Source organism: Podarcis filfolensis (genome assembly GCF_964270895.1).
Source record: "Podarcis filfolensis genome assembly, chromosome: Z".
Taxonomy (NCBI): domain Eukaryota; kingdom Metazoa; phylum Chordata; class Lepidosauria; order Squamata; family Lacertidae; genus Podarcis; species Podarcis filfolensis.
The window spans coordinates 35743125-35765991 of NC_139617.1; the positions used below are offsets into that span (position 1 = coordinate 35743125).

Here is a 22867-nt window from a genome sequence, read left to right on the forward strand (position 1 = left end):
CCTGAGATCATGGGCGCTGTAGTCTAGTAACACCTGGAGGGTCAATGGGACAAGCAAGGGACAAGCCATCACCAAGCCCCTACTACAGGATTCCTCAAACTCGGCCCTCCAGATGCGTTGAGACTACAATTCCCATCATCCCTGACCACTGGTCCTGCTAGCTAGGGATCATGGAAGTTGTAGGCCAAAAAGATCTGGAGGGCTGAGGTTGAGGAAGCCTGCCCTACTATATCCTGGCATCACCCAGCAGTTGAAGAAGGAGGCCATTTAAATGTGTCTGTGGGAGAGGGGTTATTGGTTTGTTCACTTTTGTTTTCATTTTATTATATGTTTCGGGTTTTCATTTTGTGTTTTTATGTTGCGAACTACCCTGTGATCTTTGGATGAAGCGCAGTATACAAATTTAATAAACAAACAAACAAACAACCACATTCTGAAGAGGATTACAAGGCATCTTTCCATGCTGCCAGAACTGCACAGCCCATCCTATTTATTGGTCTCCAGGGATAATCAGTTTGGTTTCCTGAGCAGAAGATTCGGAGCTGGAGAACAGAGGACAGCTCCAGCCCCACTATTAGGAAGAGCGGCAGGTGCTTGGGGGGGGGGGAGCATACAGATGTAAGCAGGCAGCAATTTCCATCCAGTCCTCCGTTCTTCACAATCAGCACTGTTTCCATTCTGCTAGGGTTCAGCTTCCACTAAACCTACAATATTACTCCCACTGTCTGCTAAAAAATAATTACAAAGAGTTGTATCCAACTAAGTTTTGCTCTACCACTGAACTACAGCCCTTCCCCAGTTGTTTTAGCTTTTACAGATTACATTAGTATTTTTACTGTTTAAAATTTTTGAACCAGCCCCAGCGGGCATGGTTAATAAGTGCCCTATAAATGCCCTCCCTTCAAAAAATGTATAGTGTTCTTTCTACATGTGTAGAGCAGGTATCTGCATAGATATCAGGAGTGGATGCAATCAGACTGGGATGCTTAATGTTGATTTGGGCCCTGGGGTGGACAATGGAAATCTGTTGGATGTGGACCAGATGGAACGGGAACATTCTTGTGGGCACAAGTTGGGACTCCCGGGTGCTAAACTATGGAACTCACTTCAACAGGAAGTGAGTTGGTAACGGCCACCAACTTGGATGGCTTTAGAAGAGGATTGGACAAATTCATGGAGGAAGATAATGGCTACGAGTCATTCTGGCTAAACTGCCTCCAGTTGGAGGCAGTAATGCTTCTGAATACTAGGAGGGGAGAGAGCTGTTATTCTTGGGTCCTGGGAGAACAGGATGTTGGACTTGATGGGCCATTGGCCTCATCCAGCAAGGCTCTTCTCATGTTTTTAGTGGTGGTTGTTGCCCATTGGACCTTGTAGGGCAGAAGGCAGTGACCCTGCCAGTAGACAGAGACAGAGCCAATGACAGGTGAGGCTGGAAGCAATCAGAGGTGGGGCCAACTCATTCTAGTTCTGTCCCCATCCTCCTCCCTGATGAGTTCTACAAGGGCAGCACTGAAACCATGGAGGAAGAAGCTGGCTGGCAGAGCCAACCCCTAAAGAGAAAAAGCAGGCAGGTGGGGTAGAGGGGCACAGGCAGGCTGTGGTTGGTGGGGCAGTGCCCCTATATGCCCTAATGGACCAGCCTCCTCTGGTTAAAAGCTACTTTTAAACTTCTGCTTTTATTGTGAGACAGCAACTTTCAAAAATAGAAGGCCATTCATCTTGTTCTCAATTTGCTAAAATAGCCTATACATCTTCCCCTTGGTAAGCAGGGACCAGCTGCCTGCTTTCCATTCTGCATGCTCTGCACTCGGCGGGGGGTGGGGGCGTGGGGGGCACTGGCTGATCCTTGCTTAAAATGGGAGCATAACTGATAATGCCACAACTTCCCCCAGCTGTGCCTAAACCTGAGAGGGAGAGAGAGAGATTACTGCTGTTAACTATTCAATTGCCAAATGCCTTGCCATGGCCCCAGAACAATATATATCCACAGAGAGGAAAGAGGCAGTGAAATCCAGTCTTCCTTCTTAGCCGTGTAAGGCTGTCATCTAGGGCAGGTGCAGGGAATCTTTGGTGTTCCAGATGTTGCTAGACTACAATTCCCATCAGCCTTAGCCAGGAAGGCCTGGGATGATGACAACAGTTCAGGAATATCTGGAGGGCCAAGGGCTCCCTCCCCCTTGATCTACGGTGACACTGCAGAGTGAATAGCTTAAGAGGTTCCCACAGACACACTTCCTGCTCTGCCTTGCCCCTTCTGCTTCTAATTAGGAAGGAAGGATTTGATGCAGTTCACGTTCAAATCCACACTTTGTGATACAATACATAAACTGTAACACAGCCCTCCTTCAAAATTCACACTTCTCCAAATTTTGCAATGCAGTCCTCTCTAGCCAAGTGATGTATACAAAAATGCAAGGAGAATCTGCTTCAGCTTTTAAACTAACCACAGTTCTCAGTAGGAACTTGGTAACTGTGGTTACAGCCAAACTACAGTTTAGTGTTACAAGGCTCTCCTCTTTGCTGAGTCTGATGACTGGCAAACTGAAGAAGGGGGAAAGAGCCTATTCAGGACATCACAGTCTGCCCAACTGATTCACAGCTTTTTGTACTTCAAAGCGGAAAAACTGACATGGCCTTCATGCAGGAGAAGTCTCTCTCTCATCTTACCAAATCCTGAACATATACAACTTTGTTCTGATAATATTATATAGGGGATCAATCAGCTTCAGGGCAAACATGTCCAGTCTAATCCTCCTCCCCACCCCGTTCCGGTCACTAAATCTGCTAGGAATCAGGAATATCTGGTTGTAGCCAATGAGCAAACCCACTGAAATTACCAGATCCAAGTTAACCATACCCACTAATTTGATAAGTCTGCTCTGCATAAAGCACTGAATACAACCCATCATCCACTGAGGGGGTGTTATATAAGCATATGGGGGAAGGGGAAGCACAGGCAATGCAAACATTTTAAAGGCTTTTCAAGATGTCCATAAAGTTTCTTTAGAGAAATTGCTCATAATGGCCCACTTTTAAAAAAAGAAAGAGGCTAGGAACTGGGGGTATCAGCAATTGCTCCTGAAATGACATTACATCCCTTCATGCAGACACCCAAACACACACACACACACACACACACCACCTCTCTCATTTTTATTCTCTGCCTCCTCCTTCCTCTCGTTTGTTATTCCATCATTGTCAGATTCCCCCCAGAGTTTGCTCCAATGGCACTTCACAGATCAGGAATAAAGATGGCAGCAGCAGGGAGCTCCTTCGGTGGACAACTGAGCTGGCCCCATTTCCCCTAATTGTGAGCTTAATCGCAGCTCGTCTCGGCAAGGAGGGAGCTTCTGTGGCTTGGAAGGGAGCAGAGAAGACACAGCCTTTTGCTGTTGGAGCCACAGGCATAATCTGGATCCCATACAATGCCGGGAAAGAACTTTTGTGATGCTGCAAATGATCCTGAACACATACAGGGAAGGGATGTACCTCATCTCAATATCTCCAGGTAGGGCTGGGAGACTCCTTGCCTAAAACCCTGGAGAGCTGCTTCCAGTAAGTGTAGACAGCACTGAGATAGAAGGACCAAAACTCTGGCTCACTATGGCAGCTTCTTATGTTCCCCTTGGGCTGCCCAACAGACTTTCTACCCTGCAGTTGGGGCTGCTACTGAATTGTCAGCTAGCTTGCTTGCTTCCCTACCTGCCTGGCTCTCGGTTGGCAGCCCCAACAGACGCCTTCCAAGCCTACCATGCTGTCTGAAGAGGCCTGAGTGCTTAAGTTTGGTCAAGGACAAATATGATGACATCACACAAGGGTCAGTAGACAACCTCTCATTGCTACAGCCATAAGGTGAGGGAAAAGCAGGTCAAGACAACCGAACAGCATCAGAACGCAGATGTTTGTTTTGGCTACATCACCTGTGCCAATTTTCTACATTAACATCAAAATAAGATGATAATTGGCACAGCTGAAATGCAAGCTGAGAAGTCCCAGGTTCAGGTGTCATCTCGGCCACAACCTCATCCACTGGCCTTGGTAAGCCACTCCTTTGGCCCATCACTTTCCTGGGCCATCAGCCGCGCTTAGTGAGAGCTGATGTGAGTTGTAATTCAGCAGCATTCAGATAGCAACGCCCCCCTCCCTGCTTTAAATACCTGAAAAATGCTATTTAAATTGCCAAGTATTAGTATAAAGAAATAGCGTGTTTTAACACTGTCTGTGTCCACAAAGCAAAGTTAATCCCTTTGGCCAAACGATAGTGGCAGAAACTTTTCCAGGGGCAAGATCTATGCCCTTGAATAGTCTTAATTTTTTGAAGAAGAAAAGGAAACACATTGCAAATGCAAAAGAGGGAGAAGGGGGGGGGGAGGAAAAGAGCCGATGATGTGTCACTTTACACACGTGTCAAGAGTAACCAATTTCCTAATAGGGAATAAATTTCCCCCATTTAAATACTGTCAAACAGAACCTCTCCAGCCTAATAGGGTTCGCTTCTGGGGAAAACGCAAAATAAATCGGATTAAATATTTATATTTCATAGTATTAATTAAGAGGCAGGAGGGAGGGAAAGAGTGGGGAGGAAAGCAGTCCATCAAGAGAACCCCAATATGTTCAGCGCGTCCCCAGGAAGCCAGAGAAAAGGAAATTTCACAATCAAGTGTGTAAGTGTTCCAAAAAAGGGTGCTGAATATTTTATGAATATTTGTCATAAGACAGAAATAATAACCACCGTGCAGAGCTATTAGAATTAATATTTATGCTGCCCACCATGAAATATTCATGGGGACAGAGAAACGGGGGGGGGGGGGGAGACGGGCGCCCGTTAAGACAAGAAATAATTTACATTGGGTTCGGTTTACCCGCCGGCTTGATGTTTAAAGACGGGTTGACAAGGCTCCGTATGAATCCGTCAGTCACTTCCAGCCAGTGGGTGGGGTGAAGAAGGGAGGGATGGCAGAAGCAAAAGTGGGGAGTGGTGCCAGGGGGAGAAAGGGTCCAGGCTGCTGACAGCTCACAGATTGAGTTTCTGACAGCCCTTTAAAAAAAAAGGGAAAAAAGACCCTAAACGGCCCCCCCTTCTTCCATTGCCGGAGGCGGTCGGTATTTTGCCACACCGTACATCCGGCACTCTCCCCTTCCATCTGCTGAAATTAACGAATTAATGAGTGCGATCCATTTTACAGTGGGGCCCCAGGAATGTTTACTGGTGATTAAATTATAATGCAGGAGGAGCTGTATAATTCATGAACCAATTAAAGGAAGTGTTAGTTGATTTGATGGGAAGCGCAAATACAAAAAGCATTTAACTAATAGGGAACCGCGGGCCGCCCACCCGCCTCAGCTCTCTCGGATTACGCGGCTAATTGCTCTGCTTTATAGGGCTGTCACAGATAGCCATGCATATTTCATTGTTCTCAAAGACTTCAATTGTTTGCATGCGTGTCTCTACTGTAAGATGCAGAAGCCCGGCCAAATTTCGGTGTAGTTAAGGCACTCCCCCGCTTCAAAGGCCAAAGTGGAGGATGTGGGGGTGCACCAGGTAGAGAGGAGCGGGTGCCCGATACTTGGGGGGGGGGGAGAGAGAAACTTAAGGCCACCGAATTGAATGTCACTCAGCAATTACGTGATTAAAAAAGTGTGGCGTACACACACAGCCATCGTTTCCGTTGTGGCCTTTTCTAGATGCTTGTTTGCAAGGCTCTCTCTCCAAATTTATTACTGTGTTTGCTAAATGCTCCCATTTCCTCCACCCCTTTTAAAAAAAATAATAACAGAGATTGGGTGGTGAGGGGCACGGGGAAAGGTATGAAAAACTGGGAATTCAAATCACTCCAGAAAGCACAGCCTTCTGTGGCTTACACTGATGGCCACCAACTTAGATGGGTTTGAAAGAGGATTAGCCAAATACATGGAGGAGAAGAGGGCTATCAGGGGCTATTAGTCACAATGGCTGTGCTCTGCCACTGCAGTTGGGGGCAGCATTTCTTCTGAATACCTGTGGTTGCAAACAACAGAAGGGGAGACTGTTCTTGTGCTTGAATCCTGCTTGTGGGTTTCCCACAGGTATCTGGTTAGCCACTGTGAGAACAGGATACTGGACTAGATGGTCCACTGGCCTGAACCAGCAGTCTCTTCTTAGGTTCTTTGGGCTCCTGGCCAAAATGACCAGCCAGATTGGGTGGTGAGAACTAGCTGCCCATTGAAGCAGAGGCCTAATGCCCCACTTGTACAATAATAATTGTACTGGCCTTGAAACCTGGAAAGCGTTGGAAATTAGGTAAATAAATATTAAATAGATTATCCCCTGGCATTTTAGATTGGGAGAAACAATACAATGTGATAATCATTTCATATTTTAAATTAACAGCATTCTTTGGGGGTTTAAGACTGAGACTAGGAAGAGGGTAAGGCTATTGATGGCTACTGCTCATTCTAGCTATACACTGCCTCTGGTTCTGCTTGGCTGCTATGAGAACAGGCTACTGGAGTAGGTGGCCTGATCCAGCAGGCCCTTCTTATCTTTTCATGTCTGATGTCTTGGGCCAATGCTTGAGCTAATAGCTCTGCAAAGTGGACATGCAGTGGACTGGCAAAGGAATTGCTATATTGGCTGGTTTAGGAGGCATGTTTCTCACTCGCCCCTCTTTGTACTGACAGGACACTTGGCAAAACGAGTCTGCCATCTTGGCTCAAGCTGACCAGCCACAGCCCCTAGAAGCTTAAGAGAAAACAGGTTCTTAACGAGAATGAAAAGAATGTCGCTTTTCACACAAAATGTTGTGGTGTGAAAAACAGCCAAGACGATTTGAGCTGAATGATAAAATGATGAGTGGAATTTTAGTACTGCTCTCCTGAGAGGCAATGACGAGATGCACCAGGAGTTTATGCTCTCGGAAGAAACCTATGCATTTCTTCTATAACTTCTGGATTTTGCTCTCCTCTAATAGAGCTGGCCCCAATGCCTGCTGGTTTGAATTTAAAGCAAAAACTACTTGATATTTCTGTGGGGTAGGAATTTCTCTGGGGGCAGGGGCAATAGGTTGTGCAAAGAGTCCTTCTTTTGATGACACTGGAAAGTACCACCATTTTCTCCTGACGTACTATTTAGTGATACTCCAATTTCAGTGGGGGGGAGGTACAGTTGGAGGGTCTGACTTCCATCTGGGATGCAGACCTAGATGTTTAGTCTCTGCTCCTTGTTCTAGCCTTCTCACTCCTCTAGAAGGTACTGTTAGCATATCCACTGAGCAATCTGGCTTGGTGCTGCTGTTGCTAAATGCCAGATCAATCCATAATAAGACCATGCTCATCCATAACTTGATCATGGATGAACAGGCTGATTTAGTCTGCATTAGTGTGACTTAGATAAGTGAGCTGGGTTGTCTTGCTTTATGCAGCTGTGTCCACCTGGGTACTCAGCACAGCACTAGGCTAGGCTAGAATTGGGGGGGGGGACTTGGAGGGAGGTGTGCTATTGTCCATCAAAGCACTACCCCCTTGACCAGAAAGCCTCTTGATCTTGGGACAGGATTGGAGGATCTGCACTTGGAAGCCAAGCCATAGAGAGAGATTGGGGATGCTGCTGGTTTACTGACCATCCTGTTGCCCAGAAGCATCCCTGAGAATCCATGGCCAAAGTGGCCTGTAGGGTATTGTTGGAGGACCCCAGGATGATAGTCCCGGGTGACTTCAATATCCATGTGGAGGCTACCACTGGGTAAGCTCGGGACTTCATGCCCTCAATGACAACCAGGGGTCTCTCTCAAATGGTTCAGCACATCAGGCACGGCACACTCTTGATATAGTCTTTGCCCCTATACAAAGGGGTATAGGATGTTAGTCAGCCAAAGGCCTGGTTGAAAAGGAATGTTTGCACCTGACACCTAAAGGTATATTATGAAGGCTCTATCTGATTCTCCCTGGGGAGAGCAATCCACAAATGGGAAACCGCTGCAGAAAAGGCCCATTCTCGTGTTGCCACTCTCTGGATTTCTCTTGGAGGAAGCACACCAAGAAGGGCTTCAGATGATGAACACAGGGCCCAAGTTGGTTCATGTGGGGAGAGGTGGTTCTTGTGGTCCTGAACCACTTAAGGCTTTATAGGTCAAAACCAGCACTTTGAATTGGGGATGGAAACTAATCAACCACTGCAGTCAGACCTATAAGTTACCAGAGCATAGGCAACACTAGTTAGGCTACTCCTGTCCAGATAGGGGGAAGCTGGGCCACCAGATGACATATTGAGGATGCAATGGAGGCAGAAAAGTATGCCTCTTTTACTGCCTTCATTGCCACTAGGTAGGCTCGATGATGAGCCCTCACCAGTGTTCACTTGCATTTGATCAGATCTTTCCTCCATTCGCATTCGAGCCATCTCCCATTTTGTTTCCTCACCCTAAGCTCTGGAGGATACCAGGGAGCTAAGCAGGCTCCACAAGGTGGGAAAGGGAGGTTAGGGGCGATTGTGTCAACAGTCTGATCCATTTGGATGATCCATTCAGATATTCCAGAGGTCAGCCAGGGCTTTGACAGGAGTGTCAGTCATATCAGCCAGAAAATCTCCCAAAGCGATCTGGAAATCCATTGGATCCATCAGCCTCCAAGGATGGGCCATCCCTTCTGCAGAGAGGGAAAGATGCTGAAAGCCTAAATGTCAACAGGAAGTGATCTGACCATGACAAGCTGAGAAAACAAGGTCCAGAGTGTGGCCTGCCACAGTGTTGGGCCACTGACATGTTGGGATAGTCCCATGCTTATCTTGGCAGCCATTAAGTCCTGAGGCACCCCAGAGCCAGTCACCTCAGTATGGATGTTGACGATCACCCAGAACCAACAGTCTGGGAGGCCTCAACACCACCTCTGAGACCAGCTCTGTCAGCTCAGACAGGGAGACAGCTGAGCACCAAGGCAGGTGGTAAAGCAGCAGAATCCCTAATCTGTCCATGTTTCCCAATACCAGGAACATACACTCTAGTTCCCTCTAACTGGACAGAGATCCTGGAAAGAGAGATGGAATCAGCAACTCCCCCTTCCCACCCTTCAAATCTGCTCTGCTGCTGTACTGAGTGCCAGGTGGTGGGCACAGCTGGCTCCACCCTGCTCACCCACCCAGGTCTCAGTGATGCAGAACAGATTGGCCTCCTCATCCACAATCAGATCATGGATGAGGGAGGTCTTACTCCAAGCCCACCTGGCATTCAACAACAGCAGCCACAAAGCCAAGTGCTGGCTGATAAGATAAACCCAATTCCCCAGATTGGAGGAGGGGGTGGAACATGGCAAAGTCACTGGCTGCCTGTGCTGTGTGCCCCTTACCCAGCCTGCTCAAACCCCCGCCCCATATTATACCTCCCCCTACCCTGAACCACAGTGACTGGGATGGAGGAGGAGCTGCTCTCCCCAGCTCCTCTCTTCCCATGCACATCCCACAAAAAATAATAATTTAAAAACATACAAGATAGAAACAGTTAAAAACAATTTAAAACAATTTAGACAACTGGGGCAATAATAACAAAATCGAAACCAGCTAAACAATACCGTAGCCCGAATGTCCTGAATGCTGACAATCTTAGTCTCCCTTTGGAACGGTGCAATATAGAACAGCACAATGAAACAGGAGGCTGACATAATCATTCCTGGGCATCTCCCCCACATTCCACATTTGTAAGAAATCAATATTTTAGTGTGACAGAGCCTACACTTTGGAACTCCTGCCTATTGTGTCTCTGCTGTACCTTTTTTAGCACCTGCTAAAAACATTTATGTTTAGACAAGTCTACCCAGGCTTGGTTTTTTTACAATCAAGTGGTATATACATTTCATTAAATAAAATACATATCCCTACTCCCACCCCTCTTTGTATATCAAATGAACCATCCCATCCCATCAAGGCGCAGAATACAACCTAACATGTGGCATGAATATGTCACTGGACATCAGTTAAAGCTTCCTGCTATCAATTGGATTCGACTTTGTGATGACATAACTGAGAGCATGTGAGAGCCCCTGACAGCGGCAATTTAAACAGCTGCAAGCGTGCGTGCATGTGTGGATGTATCCAAGGACAGCAAAAAAAAAAGGATATATAACATTGCAAGAGAACAAATAAATAAATAAGACAACTGTTCTAGAGAGATTGCACTCTTCGTAAATACTCGAAACTCTCTGCAAATGCTGAAAACCACGCACATGTATTATCTCTGTAGTTCTTCAAAGACCTTTCATATAAAATATCTCCTATTTGCTTGTAATATTTCCATTTCCTTCAGGACTGTGGACATACCAAGCATCTGAAGCATGTAACTTCCTCCAAAGAATCCTGGGATCTGTAGTCTGTTAAGAGTACTGGGAACTGTAGCTCTATGTGTGGGGTAAACTACAGTTCCCATGATTCATTGGGAGAAGTAGTGTGCTTTTAAATGTACTTTACATGTACATGTATACAGCTCAAACATTTCTGAATGGCCGTGTTTTCAAATGAGCTCATTCGGCATTCAAATGACAAAACTGGACCAAGTTGTCTCCCATTGCCCATTGAACAGGGGCATTATCAAGAGACCCTCCAAGAGGTTACTAGAGGTTTATTCCCCCTTTTGAGATGAATTTTTCATCTTGAAAGGTCAAACTTCCAGCTCCTTTGATTCCAGCTAGCTGCATTTCTCTGCTCTCAGCTTCATGGTTCCCAAGACACAATCAAGATGGGGAGGAAGCAAGGCATTTTGGCGACCAAGTCAGAAAATCCAAATGGCACTTAAATAATTTACAGAATTATCAGGGGGCACTACCAGACAGCTGGAACGGACATCACTGAAATGACCAGGGGCTTCTTTCAAAAGAATTGCAGTGCTCCTGAACAGGTCTCATTCACTTCAGTGGATGTGTGTGTGTGCAGGAGATGGTACCCACTGGGTTTTCCACTGGATGGTATCGAGGGGTGTAAGAAAGCATTGGTTTCTATTCTTCCTTGTATTCGTCACCTGCAGCCCTGTTTCCATTCTGATGCAGAAAGCCACATCAACTGTCTGTCTGCTGTGGTGAGATTACATAATTTATGCAATTAATTGTGTAAACTTCACTGCTATTACTTTATCTCACCCTATTCATTTAAATGCAAAAGAAACACAATGAAAATGGGGTGTGTAATTAACATTGATATCCCACCTTTCCCCCAAGGAACTCAAGGTGGAGTACACAGTTCTTCCCCTCCTTTTTTCCTCAAAACAACCCTGTGAGATTAGCCTAAGAGACTGTAACTGGCCCAAGATCACCTTGTGCACCTTGTGTGTTGAGCTGGGGATTTGAACACTGGTCTCCCAGGTTCTAGCCCAATGCTCTAACCACTGAACCACACTGGCTCTCATTGTAGCTAGCAGCCACTGATAGTGAATTTGTCTGATCCCCTTTTGAAGCCGCCTAAATTGGTGGCCATCGACACCTCTTGCAGGTGCAAATTTTGTCATTTAGTTGTGTGAAGAAGTGCTTATGGTGGAAGAGAGAAGGAGAAGGAGAAGGAGAAGGAGGGAGCAAGAGGGGGAGAAAATACTGATTTTCCCACTGGTCCATTAGCCTACTTTACTGTTCTGGTTTGGCAGCATCTGTTCTATTGCATCTCTCTAGCCGCTGTCTCTCACCAGACCCTCCCACACAGTCAACCTCACTGGCTGCTTGCCGAGGATGGACTGTGAGGAGTGTTATTTCCACCCAAACACATCCAATATGTCTCATTTCTGAACTGAAACCCTTTTGTCTTTTCATTGCCATCTTTCAGGACGCTCCTCTAGTGCCAAAGGGTTGCACTTCTAGTAACAGTTGCTTGTGTATCGTGCAGGCTTGGACACTCGGGAGAAAAAGAGGCTCGTCATCCTGGTGCAGTCTCTAGTGCAGTACAAGATGTGAAGCTAGGAGGCTTTGATGGAACTTGGGGTTTGCCAACTGTCCTTGGTTTGGGGAAGAAAGCCAGAAAAACTGTCCAAGAAGAAGCTTTTTTGGTGCCAGGCACGTGTCTTGCAATCTTTATATGGCTGAGTGAAGACTGAAACCTATTTGCTGGGTCAGCACCTGGGGGTGGGGCAGATCTCCATCCCAATTTGGGCAGGGATCTCGGTCATCATCATCAGCCCCTCATAGGGATAGGAGCCTTAGAATGGGAGTGAGGAACTTCTTTCAGTCCTAGGGCTGCATTCTGTTGTGGGGGACCTTTCGCAGGTTACGTGCCAGTGGTGGGTAAAAGTGAGTAGAGCAATTCATGTGAATTTTACCTTTTTACAGAAAGCTACATTCCAAGCATGAAAACATCCAAGCTTCTCCTTCTTCATCTTTCATCCAGGAAAGTGAGAGGTATTGCTCACATGCTGTGTGGCCTGGGGAGAGTCGCAGGGTCTCCTAGAGGGCTGTATTTAGTTCCCAGGCCTGAGGTTCCTTATGCCAAGAATATTTCAGCCCCTCTCTACCCCCACCAAGACTGCATGCCCAGAAGCCTTTAATACAGTGCTGGGGGAGGAATGTCTGAGAATTGCATCAGAAACAGAAATGGGAGTGAAAATTCCTACAATTTGCACATTCATACAAGGTCAGGAACAGAAATCAGGCAAGTGAGTATGAGTGGTATTGGCTATTTGTTTTTAGTCTGCAAATGATAGGTAGACAATCATGCTGCTTACTGTATTGTTTTTGACGTTTCCTTTCCATTGAAATACATGGAAGTTCATTATGTAACTCGTTAAGTTACAACCACAGCGTGTATTGGGGACAAATAACATCAGTTAAAGTGGAGGCTAAAGTGCAGCAGAACAAAAACAGCACTGGTTGGTGCAAAGTCAAGATAGGATGGTAAATGCTGTCTCCTTACATAGCTATGTACATATGCACGATGGCCAATTCACGCTCCTCATCATTGTACATGCCTAATTACATCTCTAGATAAAAAGGCCCTCAGTGGAGATACACCATACATTTAAAGTACACCCTCTCTACTCAAGAATCCCAGGAAGTGTAGTTTACCTCCCATGGAGCTACAATTCCCAACACTCTTAGCAAACTACAGTTCCCAGAAGTAGGGGGTGCTTTAAGTGTAAAGCGTGTTTGCAGCCTTTATTTTGCAAAACATCATTAACAATGCCTAATTCAAGTCTGGTCAGATTTTAATTTTCATGGGTCATTGAACTGCCCAGATTAAAAATCAAGAGCAAAAGTTATCTGAAAGCTAACATCCCTCCATTTTGATGGATCCAAACACAGGCAGTACAGCAGCATTAGGAAAAAGCTCTGCAACTCATTGCCTTGGTTGTATATATATTAAAAAACAAACAACCTTTTTCTCAATCCTCCTATCACTACAGCAACATATATATAACCCATCAAGATTAGTACCCTGAGACTCCCACTCATCTGATTTCCTCTGATCTGCTTATTACTCAACAACTAAATGTTTCACAAAGCCATTTCCCAGAGAAATATTTATGGCTCCCCAATGTTTATTGAACCCTCCATCATGATCAAGGTTTTATGAGCACTCTGTACACAACTCTGAATTAAAAAACATAATTCTTGCTCCATCAAACCTCAGCTTGATGTGGCATTTCTCTCCCTTTATACGAGTCAGCTTCAGAACCCCTTACAGGAGAATTTGTTCACAGACAAGGAATATTTCTCAGCCAGAGATGGTGACTGTGAGGCGCTCTGGTTGCATAAACACAATGCGATACAGGGTGAGCCAAGCCTGGAATTGATTTTCTTGGAGGATAAGGCTATTGATGGCTACTGTGCTCTGCCTCCACAGCTGGAGGCAGGAATGCTTCTGAGAACCAGCTATCCAAAACTCCAGGAGGGGAAAAAGCTCTTCTGCTCTGGTGCTGCTTGAGGGTTTCCCACAGGCGTCTGGTTGGACACTGTGAGAATAGGATACTGTTTGACAGTCTATTGGTCTGATCCAGAAGGGCTCTTCTTATCTTATGTTTTTTTCTGCTTCTGGTACAGAGGTTAATGCAGCCTTCATCAACATGGAGCCCTCCAGATGTTTTGGACTAGAACTCTCATCAGCCCCAGCTAAATGGTTGGCTACAGCCCAACTATTATTATTATAGCCTTATAACTGGAATATAAAAGTTGGGTTCTGGTAGTTGGTCACCCCTCCTCCTCCCTGCTATGTCCTCCAAGGGGCAACACTGAGACTAAGGAGAGGGAGGAAGCTGCTGGGCAGTGCCACCCCCTGGGCTGGTTTAAGAAGGCAAGCAAGTGGGGTCCAACTGAGTGCAGACTGAGGTTAGTGAGTTGCCCCCCCCCCACTCCAATGTGCAAGCCTCCACCGCTGGAGCTGGACTGCAAAATAATGTTGTTGGTGGTGTGTGTGTAGTGTGTGTGTGTCTTCCTATATGCATAAAAGTGTAAGGCTGTTGTCATTATGCGGTTTGCATAGCCATGAACAACAGGCAGGCAGGTGAGGAAACAGCATGGGTGGCAGGTGGTCCAAGCAAGCTGTTTAACCAAAGAATGAAGAAGATTCAGAGAGAGGCTTGGCAAACCCCTCTTTTAACTGTCCCCCCCATTAAACTTTCTGAAGTGCCTCCCCCACCCTTTGAAAGGGGTTGGGACAAATTGTGAGGGAGTAGGGAAAGTGTAAAGGGAGGGGGTTGGTAAGGTGTAAAGGGAGGAGGGGTTGGGAAGGGGTGGAGGAAGGGAGTGGAAAAAAGGTCAGAAGGTAAGTGGGGTGAACAGAGGTGGCAGCTCCATGGGCAGGGGAGAGAAGTGGGGGAGAGGGAGAGAACATGTGGGTAAAACGTTGCTCTTTCCTGGCTCATTCTTAGGGATTTCAGAGATCCCTGTATCCAAGTCCTATTGCTCCTGCAACATCTGTGATGACTATATTGCTTGTGGCACAGTGTCTTGCTCTCCCCCCTACCCCCCTCTATCTGACCCCCACTATAGATCTCAACGGTTGTTTTACCTTGTCAATGTTTTGTCTATATTTGCTTTAACCCAGATGCCCCCGCTTTGCTGGCAGCTGTGGGACTTGGTCCCCTCTCTCCTATCAACAATAATTAGGCCTTGTAAGACTAATGGAAGAAATCGTGTCTAATTACCTTGCTGAAGACCCAATTATACTATTAACATTCACAGGCTAGAAGCTAATGATGAGGAGAGCCTTTCATTTGCATAGCATTAAGTTAATTGAGCTGGAAGCTATAGGGCAAAGAGTAGTGGGGGGGGGCAGGGAGTGATGCTGGCAAGGTAGAATTACAGAATGGATAAGGATGTCCAGACCGGGACAATTAATCTGACAGTTTTATTAATTAACGGCTATCTGACTACCTAGAAGGAATAGCATTTGGCAGCCTTTGTGTGTGTGGGCGGGGGGGACAGCTCACCTCCTTCTTCCTACCCAATGTTAAGAGCCTGCCCTACTGCTGATTATGTATTATGGTGCAATTTGTGCATAGTAACAGCGCTGTCTCTTTGAAAAAGGCTAGTCTGCAAACTTTGAAGCATACAGGGAACAGCCATGGAGGTAGAAGCTCCCAGGTTCACTCCTCAAGCATCTCCTATTCAGAATCGTGAGAACTGAAGTCTTATTTTATTTTCAGATTAAAGATTAAAGACTCAAAGATATAGCACATGTTCTGAATGCAGAAGGTCTCAGCTTCAATCTCCAGCTGACCTGCTGTCAGCAAGTGTATTGAGTTTGACAGCGCAAGGGCCTAACTCTGCATAAGACAGCTTCCTATGTTCCTAATTTTACAACACTTGCATACAGCCAGAGAAAGGATTCCCAGTTCACAACCCGAGTAGCTGCCTTATCCAGGCAAAGTCCCATCTGTTCTAAAAGAACTTCCCCGAGTTAAGGTTCCCACTTAGCCAACAGAATCTGGCTTTCTGCTTTTATTCCCAAAGTTCCTGGGAGCTGGCCAGGTTCAAAGGTAATTTACATTTTTGAGGTAGCTGCTTCAAAAGTTAATTGCCCCACAGCTCTCAAAAAGCAGATAGCAAACCTAGTAACAGACTTCCTTAAACTAAGTTTTAACCCTTCAAGAAGCAAGAACGACCTTTCCACATTTACTCAGAATAATAATATTCATCAGTTCCCCTCCCTGCCCTCCAGCACAAGCACAAACAGTGGAAATAAATAGTCAAATGTCAACAGCTTAGAAATAACAGGACAGCTTCATTTCCCTCTCATATATTTCTTTTTCCTCTCTCATTTACAATGTGCCGCTGTCCTACAATGTGCGAAAAAGACCCTGACCTTCCCAGTCTGAGTCTTAAACCCCCAAAGGATGCTGTTAATTTAAAATATGAAATTATTATCACATTATATTGTTTCTCTCAATCTAAGGTGCCAGGGAATAATATATTTAATATTTCTTTACCCAATTTCCAACGCTTTCCAGGTTTCAGTTTCCACATCCTGCAAGGCCGGTACAAGTGTTGTACAAGTGGGGCATTAGTCCTCTGCCTCAATGGGCAGCTGGCCTTCACCACCCAATCTGGCTGATCATTTTGGCTGGCAGCCCAGAGCACAAAAGAAGAGACTGCTAGATCAGGTCAATTGGTCTTTCTAGTTTAGCATCCTGTTCTCACAGCAGCCAACCAGATGCCTATGGGAAACCCACAAGCAGGATTGGAGCTCAAGAGCACTCTCCCCTCCTGTGGATCCCAACAACAGGTACTCAGAAGCAATGCTGCCTCAAACTGCAGCAGCAGAGCAGAGCCATCATGGCTAATAGCCCTTGATAGCCCTCCTCTCCTCCTCCTCCTCCTTCTCCTCCTCCATGAACTTGTCTAATCCTATTTTAAAGCAATCTAGGTTGTTGGCCATCACTGCCTCCTGCAGCAGGGAGTTCCACAGTCTGCACTGCATGAATAAGACCTTCCTTTTATCTGCCCTGAACATTCAACTTCACTGGATATCCACAAGTTCTAGTGTTACGAGAGAAAATGAGCAAAAAGAGCCAACAACTGAGAATAATCCTGGTAGCCAGTTTTGGAGAGTGTCTAGTCTCCCACTGTCACTCCAGCAAGACCAGCAGAAGATCTGGGGAGATGATTTGATCCACTGTGCCCTCCCCCCCCCAAGAAAACCACCATTTCCCCCAAGAGTTTGAAAAACTGGGCATCTTTTGACTTCTGGGGAGAAGGAATGGCAGATGACTGTCTCTCTGCTAGCTCTCTGCCGACAGAAGATAATTATGTGGTGGTTGATGACAGTCAGACAGATGGTCTGACTGTTATAAACCACTCTAGAAATAAGAGTGATCCAGGTAGATAGAACCTCAAACGCTTTGATCAAGGTCATTTTTTGGAGTCTGCACCTGGGAGCTTGGATGGGGGCTAGAATGAGCTGGCAAGCTGAGGAGTCAACATCATGCCCAAATGCCATGTAACAAGCCTTTGTGGGTATGAAGACCCACATCCTCTCTTTCTTAAATAAAAGAAAAACTGTAAAGTGGAGAGATTTCTTTGATACTGGTGAAAAATTACAATCAGGAAACATTTCTTCTTGTTTCGTTTCTTTCTTTTTCAGTAGTAGACAAGAGAGGGAGCCCTTTCTGTGGCTATTCTCATATTGTGGGATTCTCTCCCAAAAGAAGTCAGTCAGACTGGCTCCCTCTTTGCTTTCCTTCTGCTGGCAGGCAAAGATCTACCTGTTGAGACCAGCCTTTGGAAACTAAGGTGCAGGTGATGCTGATCACTGGGCTACGGTCGGGGCAAAGTGGATTTGAAAGGCTGGCTCTAAATGTATTTGCATGTATTTTAACTATTGTTATTAACTACGGTAGTTTCTTTTTATACTTTGTATTTTATAAGGTTGTTTTTTAAATATTGGATGCAGCCTTGAATCCCATCTGGAGAGGAAGGCAGGATAATTAATAATAATAATAATAATAATAATAATAATAATAATAACAACAACAACAACAACAACAATAATGGAAGATTATGGAATGCCTTCCCTAATGAGATGTGCATGTGTCCGTTATTAGTAACTTTTCAGGAAGAATGTGAAAACATTCCCATTTAGCTAGGGATTGAGTGGCTGAAGAATACTGGTCCTGGAAACCATGAGGTCATAGGATGGAAGAATGTTTTTAACTGAAATTGCTTTTACAATGTTTTTTTTAAAAACTCTAACTGCTTTTAGATGCTTTTGATTGCAACTGTTTTTAGAATGTTTAAATCTGTTTTATAATTTATTTCATTTTCATTTTTAAAAATTGTATCTCCATTAACTGCCCTACAATCCTTGAGGAGGAAGGTCAGGTTACAAACTCAGTAAATTATAAAATTAATGATTTCTCCTTTTCTTCATTGATCTTTGTGTGGTGCCATTTTGCAAAGCAAGCGTACAGCATGGGATAAGAGCCCAGTGTTTTAAATTTATTCAAGTGTTGATTAATCCAGCCATCAAAAATAATCTCTCTCTCTCTCTTTCTCTTTCTCTTTCACATACACACGAGCACTTTTGACTCTGGACTCCAAAAACTTCCCTCATTAACTTGTTGGGATCTTAATTAAGTCACGTACCTTCATCTCTCCACTTTTTTTTTTTATTATTTCGATTGGCCACGGAAAGCAGCAGGTAAATGTTAAGAGGAGGAAAGAACAGAAGATTTGAAGTTAGGTGATCTTTAACCAAAATCTTTCTTCCAACTGAAACGGGAGCATCCGCAGAATACATATTCAGCTATAAGTATTCCTGCCCACGTCTGGCAAACTCACGGATAATGGCACCATGTGAAGGTCACTGGGGTTCTATTAGCTCAATTAATAGAGGAGTAAGATAGGGCTAATACCTAGCTCTTCAAACGGCTAAAGAATAGAGCTGGTAGTAATAGAGTTATTAACCTCTCTCAGCCATTGAATTTTGCTGCTGGTTCAAACTCCATCTCCTAGTTCAGGCCTCCATTAATAGGCTGTTTATTATCCCTAATCCAACCTGAAAATCAGATGCTGGAAGATGAAGGCCTAAATAATGACCAAAAGAAAAAATGCAGGGAGAATCATCCAAATTCCCACTCTTCCCTCACCACTTAAAATTTGTTCTTAAAATTTAAAACACTCATCCTATATCTGGTTTTGGGAAAGTGGAACATATTACCAACAAAGCAGAAATGCTGGGGGTTAGGGGAGTGATCCAATTAGAGAGACCCACCAGAGCCTTTTAATATTGGCTCAATCTGTGAAATATTAAGAGAGAAGTATAGACAAATTACATTTTATTGGAATTGGGCCTGGAGCCTTTTGCCAGCCCATTTGGGCACTTGCTGAGTGCCCCCAAGAGCTTGGAAGGGTCCCTCACTGGCTGCACTGCCATTCTCCACTGGCCCCTCTCATGCTTTTTAGTGGCAGTGCCGCTTTTCTATATGAGCCAAACTCATCTCCTATCCAAGCATAGGTGCCATCAGCCCCCTCAATATTTGTAGCAGGGGACGAAGCCCCCGCAATGTTGAGGGGATGGACGAGGCCTCCTTCCAACGATGTGCACCTCATCCTGACAATGCGTGTGCCACGTGGCATGCCCTGCCGCCATCACCCCCTACCTACGAATGTGGCTCAGACTGCCTCGAACTGATGCCACCACCTGCCCACCCAGCCACCCAGCACCTTCCTTCTGCTGGCGCTCTGCCACCATCACAGCAACTAGACCAAGGTCTCCACTGCCACTTCGAAGCATCCACTGAAGCCAGATCCGGCTGCAGACGTACTTCCAAAAACCAGGTCACACTTCCAGAAGTATGGCTGCAGCTGCACATATTACTTGGCCAGAGTACTGCACTTTGGAAATTTTGAGAAGTGTGAATCCTGAAGGATAGCTCTGTATCGGTTCAAGTTTCATTTTGGGAAGTGAGAATTTGGTAAGGCCGCCTTTAAATGCAAACTGAATCATATTCCTCCTCCAGTCCCATTCAGTGGAATAGTACTTCCTTATAGGGATGCTCCATTTTGTTGTTATGCTTGATAGACTGATCCTCTAGGTGTCTATATAATCGTTGTTATAAGCCCTTGGGGCAGGTGGCCATCACCAGGTATTGCAGTGAATTCCATAATTTAAAAATTACATTGCTGTGTGAAGAAGTACTTCCCTGATTGTCTGTCAGCACAGCCAACTCCTGTTTTGCGCATGTTCAAAAACAGGTGACAATATATGCGCGAGCTGTTTTCGGACCAGAAGGAGGATGTGACAAGGGCATAACAGGGCATAACGGGGGCAAGGGGGGGTTATGCATGCTCCACCGAGGTGCACAATGACCTGGAATGTAACCCCCGTGCAAAATGTGGGTTGCCTGCATGTCCTTTGTGAGCCTGCCGCTGTTCATCTTGCTTTGGGGGCCAACGCTGATTTAAACAAAATTTAATACCTTCTCTGTTGGCAGTGTGAAATACATTATTTCCTTCTTTGCTTTAAGGGCAGATCTCTGGGTGCTGTTCTTGAGGTTGCAAGAGATCTCTCTTTTTTATTATTACATATTAAGGAACTTTATAGTCCAATTTGCTCCTTGTAGTTTGGGGGGTGGGGGTGTTCCTCCCCACCCTCTCAAATAACTTGATTTTTCATTCTTCCCTGCCATCAATTACTGAGTTTCTTTCCTCTACTCTTCCATAAGACGGGAGAGCCAAGAGACTGATACTGCTCAAAGGTATATAATTCAGTATTATTTGCACCAGGTTTATGAGATGGAAGTCAGATAAAACATCGTAGTTGAACACTAAACCATTTATTACTTCTAAGAAACAGACTCACAAGTTTATGTCCCGACAATAATTCTGCCTTTTGATCAACCAGAGAGGTCTACTCGGAGTTCCCAGCACAGAGTAACGGACCTTTCCGCCAATAACTTTGTTTACTGATGTGACGGGGTTTTAATAATAAAACTTGATATATATGTAAATTTATTTTAATCTAATTTCATCAACCTGAGCCCACCTAAAAATGAGGAGGCAGAAGGGGAGATGCAATTGGTTCAGGCTGTGATTTATACCTTTCCACTTCCATTCCCAGATTGATTTCCAAGCACTAATTCTATCTAGGTTTCCCGCAGCCCCTCCCCCGCTGAAATCACACTCCATTGCAGACAGTGTGTTTTATAACCTGTGCCAGAAGCAACTGATTTACAGCCCAGCTTCCACCAGGCCGCTAGCTGTGCTTCCACCGATTGTTTCTCTCTCGCCCAGTGCTTGTCAACAGCTTTGCGTGTGTATGTGGAAGGCATCAGTCTCAGAATCAAATCAGTTTCTCTGTCCCCTAATAAAACACATACACCCCTCCCATCATACTCAGTTAGGAATTTCCACACTCATACAGGAGTGTAGCGGCAAATTCGGAAGTGCAGGGACCTTTCGTGGGAGTCGTAGCCACGCCCCCTTCTAAGATTATACAACCTTCTGAGATGATGCAATAATCTTATAACTGCACAACAATAATTACAGAAGCATTGCAACAACAAATGCAGGTTTCCATGTGCTGCTTTTCAGCCAGATCTGCTATTTTCTGCGAACGTACATAGCCAAATGATTTGGTGTGCTCAGATTATTTTCTTTCAGAGTGGCTTAAGATCTATTTCCCTTGAAGTTCTAGTCTACATAACAGAACTTGCACTCCATTCTCTGGAAACTTAAGTGCTTTGTATTTTCAGTACTCTTAAATGCTCAGTTTTGGAGCTTAAAATGGCTAAAAGGATCCCCTTTCATGCTGATGGGGTGGCTCTAGGATACTAGAGGCAGGGATCATGCTCTGGAAATAGTTACAGGCCTTTGAAATCCCTGCCCCCACTGACCCCACAGCATTACACCACTGCATTCACATCAATAATCCCTACCTGTGGCAAAAGGTGCCCCCTACAACTAGAGGCACATCCAGACTGCTGTAATTTAAGGATCTAGATGTCCCATTTCTGCACATGCAAGGCTTATTCTCCTGAGGCTTCACAGGTCTATACACGAATGACAGCTTGGAGAATGGCCTGGGTGCCTTTTTCAGTCTACATTCCTTCATGGGCAAGCTCCCAGGGGCCACATGCCAGTGGTTGGTGGGGCCACAGGTGAAAGCAGACAGATCAACAGTTGCCACTCATACATCCTGTAACATGGTTGACATTCCAGCCAATCAGAATCCAGAGGTTTCCACCCCACCAGCACCACCCCACATCTCCATTCTCCACACAGGTAAGCGAGAGCCATGGTCACAGTTCAGAGACAGAGCAATGCTGGGGAGGAGCGTGGCCTGTGGAGGGCCATGGCTTATGGAGGGTTGTCATGGGCAGGGAAGAAGTGTGGGGATAACAGAGGGTATTCACATAGAGATTTGGGGGCAGGGCAGGAGGGAAGATTCAGGACAAGAAGTAGTGATGGTCAACAACCTAGGTGTATTTAGAAGAGGATTGGACCATGGAGGAGACGGCTAATGATGGCTACGCTCTGCCTCCACTGTCAGAGGCATTATGTCTCTGAATACCAGCTGCTGGAAACCACAGGACAGGTTGCATGTGTGCTCAGGTCCTGCTTACAGGTTCCCTACAGGCATCTGGTTGGCCACTGTAAGAAACAGGATGGTGGACTAGATGGGTCACTGGCCTGAACCAGCAGACTCTTCTTATGTTCTTATGGGAGCACAAATACCCACCACTGCCTCAGGGCAGGCTGTGAAGGAAAGATCACTGCTCTGCCTCTGAGTTACTCACACACAGAAGGTCCCTGAAGAAAAGTTTCTTTGTTACCTGTTTGGATTAATATTTGCACGCTGCATCAGCTTTGCCTGGTCCTCATCCCGAGGGAATCCATGGAGCACCCAGCCTCGGATGTGGCAGTCCAGCCTGTTCAAACGCTCTGACAGCATCTTTACAACAATGTTGTCTGCAACTGGATGGAAAGA

The 22867-nt window shown here is 45.5% G+C and overlaps 1 protein-coding gene across 6 annotated transcripts in view; it reads right to left on the reverse strand.

Moving 5' to 3' along the window:
* AK8 (adenylate kinase 8) overlaps window positions 1-22867 on the reverse strand; it is a 94693-nt gene that overhangs the window by 5993 nt on the left and 65833 nt on the right. For all 6 annotated transcript variants that reach the window (XR_014543846.1, XM_083596457.1, XM_083596459.1 and 3 more), the window contains one exon: window positions 22713-22854. Coding sequence is in view for 5 of the 6 variants with exons in the window: in XM_083596457.1 (XP_083452583.1) it covers window positions 22713-22854 (142 nt within the window). In the remaining variant the exon portion in view is untranslated. The remainder of the gene's footprint in view (window positions 1-22712; window positions 22855-22867) is intronic.